At 42.3% G+C, this 14404-nt stretch overlaps 1 protein-coding gene across 6 annotated transcripts in view; it reads right to left on the bottom strand.

The window, feature by feature from the left end:
• Positions 1-521: 521 nt before the first annotated feature.
• HELB (DNA helicase B) overlaps positions 522-14404 on the bottom strand; it is a 32122-nt gene continuing 18239 nt past the window's right edge. For all 6 annotated transcript variants that reach the window (XM_047742528.1, XM_047742531.1, XM_047742533.1 and 3 more), the window contains 4 exons: positions 13690-13918; positions 12441-12587; positions 6048-6548; positions 522-1977 (listed from right to left, as the gene is read on the bottom strand). In XM_047742528.1, the coding sequence (XP_047598484.1) occupies positions 1873-1977; positions 6048-6548; positions 12441-12587; positions 13690-13918 (982 nt within the window). In that variant the 3' untranslated portion in view covers positions 522-1872. The remainder of the gene's footprint in view (positions 1978-6047; positions 6549-12440; positions 12588-13689; positions 13919-14404) is intronic.

Below are 14404 nucleotides of genomic sequence, written 5' to 3'. Positions count from 1 at the left end.
CAGAGCTCTGATTTCTGCCCTATCAGCTCAAACCACATGGCCTGATCCAGAAATTCGGCCTCTACAGACGCTGCCAGTTTCCCCATCAGTCCACAAAGAATATAGGCTTCATCAGGTTTGACTGAGTGAGCTTCCTTGCTTGGACTCTCCAAGACCTCTACCCAATAAAAGGAACAATGCTGGCTCTTTCTACACAATATTTTTTAATCTTTAAAAAGTCCACAATAGCCAAACTGTGGAAAGAGCCAAGATGCCTTTCAACAGACAAATGGATAAAGATGTGGTCCATATACACAGTGGAATATTACTCAGCCATCAGAAAAGATGAATACCCAACTTTTGCATCAACATGGATGGAACTGGAAGAGATTATGCTGAGTGAAATAAGTCAAGCAGAGAGTCAATTATCATATGGTTCCACTTACTTGTAGAGAATAAGGAATAGCATGGAGGACATGAGAAGGAAAAGAAAAACAAAGGGGGGGGGAACCAGAGGGGGAACGAACCATGAGAGACTGTGGACTCTAAGAAACAAACAGGGTTTTTTGCGGGAGGTGGTGGGTGGTCTGGCCTGGTGATTAAGGAGGGCATGTATTGCCTGGAGCACTGGGTCTTATAGGGCAACAATGAACCTGGAAACACTGCATCAAAAACTAGTGACGTACTGTATGGTGACTAACATAGTAAAAAAAAAATAATTATAAAGAGAGAGAGAGAGGTAGAGCACTAATACCACAACAGAAAGTCCAAAATCATTCTGCTAAGTTAAAGGAGTCAGTCACAAAGGACCACATATTATATGATCCCATTGTTACGAAATGTCTGGAACAGGCAAATGAGTATGGACAAAACAAATTAGTAGTTGCCTACAGCTGGAGAGGATGAGGGGATGAGAGCCAAGAGGTACAGGGTTTCTTGGGGGGAGCGGGGAGGGTGATCAAAATGTTCCAAAACCCATTGTGGTGGTACTAGCACAACTCTGCGAATATACTAAAAGCCGTGGAGTTCTACACTTTAAATGGGCGAACTGTGTGTAAATTATATCCCACTGAGGCTATTTTTCAAATATTGGAATCACAGGTAAATTTTTTTCTTAACTTTTTCTTTTACCATTTAGCAATAAATAACACTCTAAATAATAATAAAAGTCATTCTGAGAGAGAATAATTTTCCCAAGTGGGGTGTTTTCAAAACAACGTATTCCTAGAAGAAATGACAATCATGTGACATGATGGTGTTAGATAATGCAACAGCAGTAATCATGCGGACTACATAAATGTATCAAATCAACACGGTGTGCACCTTCAACTTACACAGTGGTATATGTCAATTATATCTCCAATTAAGGAAAAAAAAAAAGTACTCCCAACTCGGAAGGCAATTTCTAGGAAAACAGTCCCGCGTGAAGTGGGTCTGGCCAGCAGGGACGGAGCGAGCAGCCACGCTGCAAGCTGAACAACCAGCGGGAGACCCAACATCCTGAAATGTGTGTCAATAACACAGGAGGTGTAATTATGGTTTCTCTCGACCATGGCTTCAAACCGCTGGCCACGATCACCCACAATGATCACGGAAGTCAATAAAGGCATTATTGTAAAAATAAAACTTACTAAAGTACAGTCTTTTAAAAAAACACAACAAATTTTGCCTGCATTTATGTCCAGGGCTACCAATTCTCATGATGACTGATGTTGAAATCATTATGGTTTTCTCGGATCCAGTGAATTTAAAATATCTGCTAACACAAACACCTTAAAATAAAACTCCAGTTACAGACATCCTGTTTTGTGTCTTGAGAGTTTGAAGGTATGATGTTCATTTCGTGTGGAGTAGGAAAAAAGACAGAATTACTTTGAGCCATCTGAAACAAAATTAAGTTTCTTGATTATTTGTGGATAAGAAAAGTTGCTTGGGGGTTAAACGATTTAGTCTCAAATTCTGTAGTCTGGAAGACACATGCGGAGAGGATTCTTCCACCTGTAAGGACAGCAATAAAAATAGTTAGTTTTGTGAAAATATAGTTTACCCTATGTACTTCTATTCCGTTTGACAGCTTCTATGGAAGACATAACACCTTCCCCTTCCCCCACCCTCCCCTTGGAAGGTTTGAGCAGACCCGAACTATCAGCTCCCTGTGGTATCCTCAGCACTCAGCTCTGGGATGGGCATGAAGAAGTGACCATTGGTTGAATGAGTACGTATATATAATTTCTAATGGTGTGGCCCCTACATAATTTGGCTGCCCAGTTCAAGGTTAAAATGTGCGTCCTTTGTTCAAAGGTAAGACCTTTAAGATGACAAGTACAGAACATTAAAACATGTATGGGGTGGGGGCGCCTGGGTGGCTCAGTGGGTTAAAGCCTCTGCCTTCAGCTCGGGTCATGATCTCAGGGTCCTGGGATCGAACCCCGAGTCGGGCTCTCTGCTCAGCAGGGAGCCTGCTTCCCCTCCTCTCTCTCTGCCTGCCTCTCTGTCTACTTGTGAGCTCTCTCTCTGTCAAATAAATAAATAAAATCTTTAAAAAAAAAAACAAAACATGTATGGGGTGGCCTGAAGCACAAAGCCCCGTATGGCTGGGTACTCAGCGTGCACACCCATGATGCCAGCGTCAGGTGGTAAGACGCAACAGGGCAAGACCCGCATCCCTGGTGCTATTGGTGATTCCCAAGCACAAGGCAATGGACCAGTATGGTCACGAGAAAGCTTCGCCATCATAGGGATGAGAAAAATGAGCACAATTCATCTTTCATGATGCTAAATCTGCTCAATTTAGAGCACCTGTAAGGGTTAACTTTATGTGTCAACTCAGCCAAGCCATGGTACCCAGATATTTGGTTAAATACCATTCTAGATGTTTCTGTGAACATATTTTTAGAAGAGCTAAATATTTAAGTCAGCAGACGATGAATAAAGCAGATTACTCTCCATCATGCAGGGGGGCCTCACTCGATCATTTGAAGGCCTTAACAGAAAAAAAAAAGACTGACCACCTCCTAGAAAAAGAGAATTCTGCCTGCCTTTGGACCCAAACTGCACTATCACTCTGGGACTCCAGTCTGGTGGCCTACCATGCAGAGATTTTGGACTTCGCAGCCTTTACAAGTATGAGCCAAGCCCTTAACTAAATCTAAATAGGGGCACCGGGGTGGCTCAGTGGGTCAAGCATCTGCCTTCGGCTCACATGATCCCAGAGTCCTGGGATCAAGGCCCCCATGAGGCTCCCTGCTCAGTGGGAAGCCTGCTTCTCCCTCTCCCTCTGCCCCTGCCTGTGTTCCCTCTCTCACTGTGTCCCTCTTTGTCAAATAAATAAACAAAATCTTTAAAAATAAATAAATAGGGGTGCCTGTGTGGCTTGGTTGTTAAGCGTCTGCCTTTGGCTCAGGGCATGATCCCAGGGTCCTGGGATCCAGCCCCACATCGGGCTCCCTGCTCCGTGGGAAGCCTGCTTCTCCCTCTCCCACTCCCCCTGCTTGAGTTCCCTCTCTCCCTGTGTCTGTCAAATAAATAAATAAAATATTTTAAAAATTAAAATTAAAATTTTAGAAAGTCTAAATAGATGACAGATGATAAATAAGAAGTAGACAGGTAAATAGATAGATAGGAATACAGACACAGCCTATTGGTTCTGTTTCATTAGAGAACCTTGACTAACACAAGAACGATCTTTATTTGGGATGTTATGATTCTATCCTTCCTAGATTATTTTAAGGACAAAATGTAATTTTCTTTTAAAGAATTCTGGAAATCACTGCTTTATATGATAAACCTTAGAATATTTATACATATGCTTTTATTTAAAGGGACATTTTTGTGTTTCCCTTTTTGGTTGTGGAACATGAGGCCAAAAAAACCAAACCAAAACAAAAAAACCCCACAACCCCCCAAAACAAAATCAGGACATTTTCTTTTAAAACTTTTTTTCAAAACCCAAAGATGTTAACCCACAGAACTGAAGCAAACGCTTTCATCTAGGAGGGGCTCTATCATTTAGTACCTGCAGAATTTAAATGCTGATTTGGCTCTGATGTAGCCATGTGGATATGAAGTAAAGGTAAGGAGACAGCCCTGGTCATTGTATCTGAGCTTTTAGAAATCACACATCTCAATGAACTACAAAGTCTAGACACAGAAGTCCCTAATTTACCAGGCCTGAGGCTTTGAATTCTTAATTTCCTCATTGTTAGGGATTTCTGTAGCTGTCACACATTTCTGGCAAACATTGTGAGAAAACTTATCCTCTTCAGTCAGAAAACTTTGCTCGCACTGGAGCCTTTGGACAGTGAGAGCAGCCAGCACCGGCCTCTTTGTGTTCGTAGACCTTCTGCAGTGTTGGTCTCGGCCGGAATGTCAAACGTTGGGGCAGTTCAGCAGGTAAGATGGATAATGCTGTCACTGGCTCTTTGTACTACCACAGAAACCGTAACTCGCCCACCCCGTGCTGGTGCGAAGAAATAAAAGTCAGGAAACTTTTAGGAAACGACTTTCTTTGGAATTTTCTGTTCCACACCAAATGCCTTATTATCCCAGGGTCTTTGGAAGAGGTAACACATTCCATTTCAGAAAAAGACATTGTGCTGAGATGGAAATTCCATATCAGAGAGTTGATCTGGAGCACAGAATGGACCTTAGAGGGATGCCTGGGTGACTCAGTCATGAAGTGTCTGCCTTGGGCTCAGGTCATGATCCCAGAACCCTGGGATTGAGCCCCACATTGGGCTCCCTACTCAATGGGAAGCCTGCTTCTCCCTCTCCCACTCCCCCTGCTTGTATTCCCTCTCTGCCAAAAAAATAAAATCCTTAAAACAAACACAAAAAAGAATGGACCTTAGAATCAGCAGGGATCCTACTACTTCCAAGAAGGAAAAAAAAAAAGAAGAAGAAGAAACTTTTCTTTTACTATGCCTGCTTTTATCACTTTCCTTACAAAACCTGGGTCTCAGCCTCTTTTCCCAATCCTGATTGATGGTACCTGGATCCCCCTGGATGCCTAAGCCGGAAGCCAAAGACTCACGCTCAGGCCCAACCTCACCCCCCCCCCAATATATAAATGCCCATTAAATCCCATGCACCACCCCCAAACATCTCTTCTCCAACCCCATCACTACTACCTGACTTCAGAACCTAATCATTCTGTTCAAGCTACTGAAATCATCTTTTTGCAAGGAACTTGGCCCCTATGGCCTCCCAAAACATAATCTACTAAACTCCAAAGTGACCTTCATAAATTTCAATTCACAGAGCTCTTAAAATGCATCTAGTGTTCTCCATCACATTCAGGAGGATGTCCGATCTCTCTGGAAGAGCCTTTGTGCCATCCCGACTCTTCCAGGGTCCTCCGCTCAACCTCCATTTTCACGCTGTGCTCCAGCCACAATAGTCCATCCTTGTGGCTGCCTAAGACGCCAAGACGTCACCCGCTGCGAAGGCCGGGCACCCGCTTAGAGAACTGTTTCACTGTCTCCGTGCCACGTGGGGTCAGAGGCTATACATCATCTCTCTTCCGAACTCCGCTTGGCCTTGGCAGGTTTCATGAGCACATCCTCCCCTGGGCTCCCTCCGTGGCCCCTTCTCCCTGGCACAGCCTTGAAAGCCTCAGGACACTGGAGCGAGTCCAGTGGGCAGCACAGACAGCAATCCTTAAGCGACAATCGGAACTGGGTTTGGAGACCACGGATAATTCACCAGCCCCTCCAGTGGAAAGTGGGGATTAACGTGAGGCTGGGGCCACCAAAGGGAGGGGTGGGGGATATGGAAGATTTGCAGAAAGAAGGTGCAGGGTGGCCGGTTTCTCCCACACACCCCCTCGCATCAACAGACCAATTTTAAGCCTAGAGTGGCCGGCCTCCAGCCAAGTGACAGACGGTGCTAGAACCGAACAGGCACAGGACAGAGGACAGCTGACAGAGATGAGAACACCTTGTTTTTAAGTGCTCCAGCACAAGGTGACGCTACTGAAAAACACACAGCCATGGATAAGCACACCGAAGTGAGCGGCACTTAAAACTGGAGCTTAATTTAAAAAACTTTAAAAAACTTAAAACTCCTACCATCCGCATTTTGCTTGGACTTTCAGCATCACTCAGGCCACAGGCCCTTTTGGACCCGCGAAGTTCTGCTGGATCTTCCTCTGGGTCGACTTCAACGGAGAAAGATGATGTCCATTCTCCGGGACAGGCAAACGTCCGGTCCTCAGCCGCAGAGGCCTCGCTTCCCTTTCCAGGGACATCAGTGGTCACATTGCTGGTTTCGACTGGAGGGAACGGGGACCCTGAGGGCTGTGTGCTCGGTCCTCTGCACTCTCCAGAGCTCTGCGATGGGGAGGCGAAATCTGCTGGAGACGCACAGCTCCGGGAGAGCTCGTTTTGCAAAAAATGTTTTAAGCGAGTTTTTCTGGGAACGCTGCTTCTCATAATTGCACCCCGGAGGTGAGACTCTTCCGCGATGACGTACACTCGGCAACGGCCCCTGGTCACCGCGGTGTAAACATGCTGCCAGTGCTGGCGGCCCGCCTTCCCAACCACGTACACGACCGTCTTCTCCTCGGACCCCTGGGAGGGGATAATGTAGGAAGAAGAGTTAATGTTGCGTCATGGGTTCATGTCTTCACACAGCCTCCGTCTACCCAGACAGAAAAGAGAGAAGTCCCCAAAGCGCTACCTGGCCAGAATGTTCCTATAAATCCACCTTACAGTTCCAGTTTATTCATCACCCAAAAACTCATGTTTCCTAATTATGCACTTAGGTTCAGGTCTTAGAGATGCGCAACTGGAGTGTAGAAATCCAACAACAAACTTGAAAGACAGTATGAAGTGCCAAATCTTCCCTAATAAAAGAATTTTCAGTGATAGTATGGACTCTAGGTACAAATGTGTTAGCCCATTGGTACTTAAATAGCAAAAAATAGACACCTTAAATATTCAGTAATAAGCGCATAGATAAACTTGCTTCTTTGTTTACATTTATATCAAGTATCTGTATTCAGACATTTGATAAACTATTCTGCAAATATCAAAGATGCTTTGAAATCTAACAACATTTTAAAAACTGGATACTTTCACGTAGAAAATTATCACAACTATGTAACACAAAATAAAATTACTCTGATCCAAAAAAGTACATACAAAATGAACATAAATATCTGACAAGTCACAAAAAAGGAGGAAAAATTCTATCAAATATTTAACTAGGGGTGGGGCACCGGGGTGGCTCAGTCAGTTAGGTGGTCGCCTTCTGCTGAGGTCAGGATCCCAGGGTCCTAGGATTGAGCCCCACATCAGGCTCCCTGTTTGGTGGAAAGTCTGCTTCTCCCTCTCCCCCAGCCTGCTACTCCCCCTGCTCGCTCTCTCTCTCTCTCTGTCAGATAAATAGATAAAATCTTTTTAAAAAGTTTAATTTAAAAAAAAAATTTAACTAGGGGCACCTGGGTGGCTCAGTCAGTGAACGTCTGCATTCAACTCAGGTCATGCTCCCAGGGTCCTGAGATCAAGTCCCACATCAGGCTCCTAGTTCAGCAGGGAGCCTGCTTCTCCCCATGCCTGCCATTCCCCCTGGTTGTGCTCTCTCTAATAAATAAAATCTTTTAAAAAAAAATTTTAACTAGTCTGTCTCCAAAAATGGAGGGCGCTACGGATGATTCTTTTTTCTTCTACTTTTCTGTATTCTCCCTTTGTTGAACCATTTATTGCTTTCATCAAGATAAACAATGCAAAAGAACAATGAACATTTGGTTTTTAAGTTTAGCAAGCCAAGAATTATACAGGCAAGAAAAATGCCCAATGTCACCACGTAACTGTGAGAAAACAACTTCAAGTTTCAGGGATATTCTTAGTCCCTATATTTTCAGTGCCAACATAAACTAAGGAGTGCTTTGAATCATTATCTCGTGTCCCCACATCCCCCTAGACCAAAGAATTGTGGGAAGACGAATGACAAGACAGGGTATGCAGAAAATACAGATCCACAGTTAAAACCCTCTTTTTCAGCAAGCACTTCTAGCTCTCTAGACACAGAGAACGGGAACCAAGTCTTCAGATGATAAAAGTGTGACAAGCACTTCCTTCAGGTGCCGCTGAGTCTCAGAAACCTACCTAAATGACACCTGATCAAATACTAAGTACACTTTATAGATGCACAGCACCACTTCTCCCCTTGGACTTCATACTGCGTATTCCTAGGCAGGTAAATGCCTAACCTAAACTTAGTTCACTGAGTTCCTAATCATCAACGAACACAGAAAAAACTTAACAGCTTCATAGTCGGTCTCCCTCACACTCACACATGCTGCCACCCTCTGTCCTCGCAGCATCTCGTGATACTTGTAAAAAGCAAATCCAATCGCATCGGACTCTGCTTAGAGCTGATAAACAGCTCCCAAGCTCTAAAAATGAAGTTCTGACTCCATCATATGGCTCACCCGCTCCTTCAAAAGCCAGCCTTGAGCCTGCTGCCTTCCCTTCTCCTTTCCTCTTTCCTTCCCCCCGAGCCACGCTCCACTGGACACAAGGAACCTGTCTGTGGTCCTGCCAGGGCGGACCCACTTGCGGACTGTGCACTCTCCAGCCCCCTGTACTTCCTCCGTCACAGAATGTTCACCGAGCTGGAACAGAACAGAACAGAACTCTCCACCTTCTTAGCTGTATTCCTCACTGGACTGTAAGCTCCTCCTTATTCACTCTTCTTTATCCAGTGTCTCACTGAATGAATGATGCTAAAAATGAAATGGTCATGCCAAAGATGTGCTCGGAAAGCAGGATGGGGACACCGAATTTCACCTCCATCACCTGCTAGAAATCATTCGTCCTCTTTTCATATCTTCCTTGAATCATTAGAACTACTGAACTTCTTGAAGGAGGCAAGTTTTTATACATTTACTTCTCTTCTCTAAATATGACCTGAAACTCAACATTTGGAAAAATAAACACAAACCATTCATTTCTTTTGAGATTTTATAGACTTAGAATGTGAAAGTGTCTATGGACCTTAGAGGGGGGTGGGGGGGGCAAACCACTTTCTCTGCAAAGGGTCAAAAAATAAGTATGTTAGGTTCTGCAGGCCAGATGTTTTCTGTCACAACTACTCAATTCTTTTGCAATGCAAAAGCAGTCGTAGCCAATATGTAAATGAACCAGTGCTACTGTGTTCCAATAAAACTTTATCTACAAAAAATTGACAGTGGGCCAGATATGGATACCATACTAGATACTATAGTCCTAGAAGATGAAGGAGGTGACCCGGCCCCCAATCCTTCTACCTTCCCTTACCTCACATTACTTCTCTGACCTCATCTCTTCTCACTCTCCAATGCCAGCCTCCTTGCTGTTCCTGTTCTTCAAATATAACAGATAGACTCCCACCTAAGAACCCTGGTCTTAGCTATTCTCACCACCTAGAATGCTCTTCTCCCAGACACCCACACAGTTAACTTCCTTACCTCCCTCAAGTCTTTGCTCAAATGCCGCCTTCTCAAACTAATGATGTACTACACAGTAACTAACTGAACATAATAAAAAAATAAAATAAATAGCAACATGAAATTATTAAAAAAATAAAGTTCAAAATACTTTTAGACTATATTTAAAAAAAAGCCACCTTCTCAATGAGGCCTATACCAACTACTATTTAAAATGACGGCTTCGGGGCGCCTGGGTGGCTCAGTGGGTTAAAGCCTCTGCCTTCAGCTCAGGTCATGATCCCAGAGTCCTGGGATCGAGCCCCGCATCAGGCTCTCTGCTCAGAGGGAGCCTGCTTCCTCCTCTCTCTCTGCCTGCTTCTCTGCCTACTTGTGATCTCTATCAAATAAATAAATAAAATCTTAAAAAAAAAAAAAGACAGCTTCATCCCACATCTACCCCCATCCCATTTCCATAGCATTTGCCAACTTCTACCATAACACATACAGCTGACCATGGAACAATATGGGTTTAAACTGCATGGGTCCACTTATACATTAATTTTTCCTTCTGATAAATACAGTACAGTACTGCAAATGTATTTTCTCTTCTTTATGATTCTCTTAATAACATTTTCTTCTCTGTAGCTTACTTTGTTTTTAAGATTATGGGGCTCAAACTTACAACCCGGAGACCAAGAGTCACATGCTCTACTGACTGAGCCAGCCAGGCACCTTCTTCTGTACTTTATTGTTAAGAATACCAGTATATAGGGGTGCCTGAGTGGCTAAGTTGTTAAGCATCTGCTTTTGGCTAAGGTCATGATCTCAGGGTCCTGGGATTGAGCCTGCATCAGGCTCCCTGCTTGACAGGAAGCCTGCTTCTCCCTCTCCCACTCCCCCTGCTTATGTCCTCTCTCTCACTATCTCTGTCAGATAAATAAATAAAATCTTAAAAAAAAAAATACAGTATATAATACATAGAACATACAAGATATGTGGTTAATCAACTTTTTACATTATTGGTAAGGCTTCTGGTCAACAGTAGACTACTAGTAGTTAAATCTTTGGGAAATCAAAAATTGTACATGGATTTCTGACTACAAGGCAGGGTCGGTGCCTCAAACCCCCACAGTGTTCAAGGGTCAACTATTGTTTACTTAGTGTTTTACTACTGTGTCTGTCTCCTTCCTCCTACCCACCAAATGTAATCTTCACAGGGGCAGGTACCTTTGTTTCATAGACTGATCTAAACCAAGCACCAAGAACAGTCTGACTCAATAAATATTCGTTGAACTGAACTGAACTTGGAATAATCAAACTACACTCATACAAGAGAGCAATCGTGAATGTTCTTAGAGGTAAGAGATGCTATTTCAACCACAAAATAAGAGCCAGACTCAATAAAAATAACATTTAGAGACAGTTACTACAACCTTAATCGAGTACTAAAGAGACGCCTTCATACTCCATTTGTCCAGAAATGTAAAAAAAGGCTGGATTATAAATTTGACAAAGTCTCTCAGAAAATACAGCAAAATGATAACGAGATGGAAAACAGGACAGAGATAGGATATTTGGATAATCAGTCTGGAGGTTGAACATAGAAGAAATTCTACAAAGATGAAACAGAGAAAACTGAGGACAAGAAATCTTATGAAATTATTCAAGAAAATTCCCCCAAATTGCATGATACAAGTTTTCAGAATTATAGAGAGCCCATCATAAAGATCCATGGGAGAAATTGTGCCAGGACCTCGCAGCCACGAACATTTGTACTTCTAAACAACTGTTTCATTTTGCTTTTGTTTTGTGTTTTTTAACCCATAGACACAGTCCACTGACTGCTTCTCTCTTGGTTTGAAAATTTAGAGCCAAATCTGCCATCAACACTAGCAGGCAAATAGGTCAGTGTGCAGATCAGCATTCCATCCCACTCTTAGCAAGAATCCTTTTATCAGCCTTACCTTTATTTTCCACTTCACATCATTACTTTGTCTTAAAAAAAAAAAAAAATCAGGCTGAATTGTGAGCTTTTTTGTATGTCATTTCAAATTCTTTTTGGAGCTGAGATGGAGTAGGTTAATAAATAAAACACCATCTACTTAAACAAAACAAAATCCCTATGCTAATTAATTTTTGCCTACCAGTGGAGGATACAGGCTAACCTAAATTTTTCCCCATGCAAATGTAGGCTGATGCAGCTTCATGATTAGAGCAACATACCAACATCAAAGAGGGGTGCTCAAAACAATGAGTTAAATAACAAAACCACAAAAAAACTTACAAGAATTCAAAAGTGTTAAAATAGAGCTAAGGGGCACCTGGGTAGCTCAGTCAGTTAAGCAACCAACCCTTGATTTCAGGTCAGGTCATGATCTCAAAATTGTGAGATCAAGTCCCACGTCAGGCTCCAAACCCAGTGTGGAGCCTGCTTAAGATTCTCAGTCTCCTTCTGCCCTTCATCGTGTACTCCCCCAGCGCCAAAAAAAAAAAAAACCCAGAATTTATATGCAAATTGTACTAAATGCAATGTTGTGTCCAGGATAAGATCCTGGGACAGAAAAAGGATATTAGTGGAAAACGGGCAAAATCCAAATAAAGTATGTAGCTTAGTTAATAGTATTCTTCTAATGGTAATTCCTTAGTTTTGACAAGAACATCATAGTTGTATAAGATGTTAACATTAGGGAAAGTTGGAGGAAGGGTAAGTGGGGACAGTCTGTGCTACCTTTCCAACTCTTATAGAAAACTAAAATTCCCAAGTAGAAAGTAGGTGCCTCACAAGAGCAGAGGAAGAGGAGAAATTTATCAAAATGCATCCAGCTTTATAAATATAAATGCCTATGCAAATTATACCCCAATAAAGTTGATTATACAACAGTAAAAAAGTAAGCTGCAAAAATAAACATCCCAGTACCATTTATGTAAACCTTGGTAACCTTGTCTCTCATTCAACAAATAAAGACAGCAAAGGTTAAGAAGAAAATCACTGAAGGTACTCTGTGGCCTGGAAACCTGTCCAAATAGCTTTATAAATGTCCACTGTTACCTGAAAAGTGTGGATAGTTCTTGCCCATGCATGTTTTATGTGACAATATTTCATTAGTTTTTCGAAGTCCACAGTTATTTCCAAACCAGCTGCATTATTAATGGTCAAAGATCTTCTCTTTGTTACATCAGTGACATCAGTGACATCCTATAGCCAAAACAAAGAACTATTTTGTATGTTTTCAAATATGCACACTGTAGAGATACTCTATTTTTGTGTTGAACATAAAATAGCATGTATAGTCACAATTATTAAGAACTTTCAAAAGGCTGAAAACCTATACCTGAGCACAAACTGAATACATACACAGCCAAATTTTAATCAGCTTGAAACTTGACCTCAGTTTGACTCTCTGGAGAACAGTCTTTGTTGTCTGACTTGTTCTGAAGTCTACACATTCCACTTTTTGCACTCTAAGTCTGCATACACTCTTGGGAAAAAGTTGGTTTTTCCTCACAGCTTGTAAAGAATAACCTCAAAGTTTAAGAGGGCATTTACACAATGAGAACAAATTCAACGAAACTTCTCATTTCTACAGTTAAGCAGCAACCAAGGACAGAGAGAGATCACAAGTAGGCAGAGAGGCGGGCAGAGAGAGAGGGGGAAGCAGGCTCCCTGCTGAGCAGAGAGCCCGACGTGGGGCTCGATCCCAGGCCCAGGACCCTGAGATCGTGATCTGAGCCGAAGCAGCAACCAAGGAAATGATGCTTTGCAAAATACAGTAAGTGTGTCATCTGTCCCTTATTTTTGCTACCCAAGCTCTTCGAACTTACTAAAAATGTTTCTTCACAAAGTCTTCCAGAAAATATAAGAGAAAGAAACACGTCCCAACTCATTTTATGAAGCCAGTATTACTCTGACAACCAAAACCAGACAAGATATTACTAGATAACTACAAACCAATATCCCTCATAAACATGAATACAGGGCGCCTGGGTGGCTGAGTTGGTTAAGTGACTGCCTTTGGCTCAGGTCATGATCCTGGAGTCCCAGGTCTGAGTCCCACATCAGGCTCCCTGCTCAGCAGGAATCCGCTTCTCCCTCTGACCCTACCCTCTCTTGTGCTCGCTCTCTCAAATAAGGAAAATCTTGAAAAAAAAAAAAAAAAAGTGAATACAAAAATCTTTAGCAAAAAATTATGGAAGAATGTCAACTCTGATATTAGATTCTGAATCAAACCTAGGGTAATTTAAAAAAACACATCTATCTCTAATAGGTAAAAAGGTACTATTTTTCTGTTATCACTTGCCTTTGTTATAAAAAATATTTCTCCATTGCAGAGTCGAATATCACTTTCAAAGTCATGCTTATTTTTAGCAAAACCATGAGGAGTACCATTAAAATCGTCACCACTGGCGTCTTGTTCATTACTTTCCTGACTAGGAGAGGTAGTTTCAGGGAGTAACTCCGAGAGATATACATTCCTGGTACAACAAATTTTATCACCAACTCCAAACTGAAGCCTATTCCGATGGTCTCTGGGTCAGAAAATGAGAATACGTCATTGAGGTTTGGAAAAACTCAATTTCATTTTGTTTAAGCATTAATCCCGAATCAGATCTGATCCAATTTTCAAAATGATTTCCATACTCTCTTTACTTCACTTTTGTTCTCCAAATGTCAACAAGAAACCAGGCTCCCACGGTCATGGTCTGATCGCCTATCCCCTCCACGGCACTGCAAACCCAAAGACCCATCCCAGCCAAATTTTTTTCAAGTTAGAAATCTTGGCATAAATGCTGACATCTCTCTTTACCTCTATGTTCTAAAAGCTACCCAGGATCTTATTGAGTCTACCTTTTAAATTCATCCTCTCCTCTCCAATCTCTCCTATCACTACCCTATTTCATGTCTTAACCCCACATACGCATATTTCTAGTCTAATAATTATGACCTTTATCAGGACAGCAGCAGCAAATTGAATAAACACTGGTGATATACCAGTTACTAGGCTAAGTGCTTTA

The sequence above is a fragment of the Lutra lutra genome, chromosome 8 (genome assembly GCF_902655055.1).
Source record: "Lutra lutra chromosome 8, mLutLut1.2, whole genome shotgun sequence".
Taxonomy (NCBI): domain Eukaryota; kingdom Metazoa; phylum Chordata; class Mammalia; order Carnivora; family Mustelidae; genus Lutra; species Lutra lutra.
This window is presented reverse-complemented; position numbering and strand designations above follow the sequence as displayed.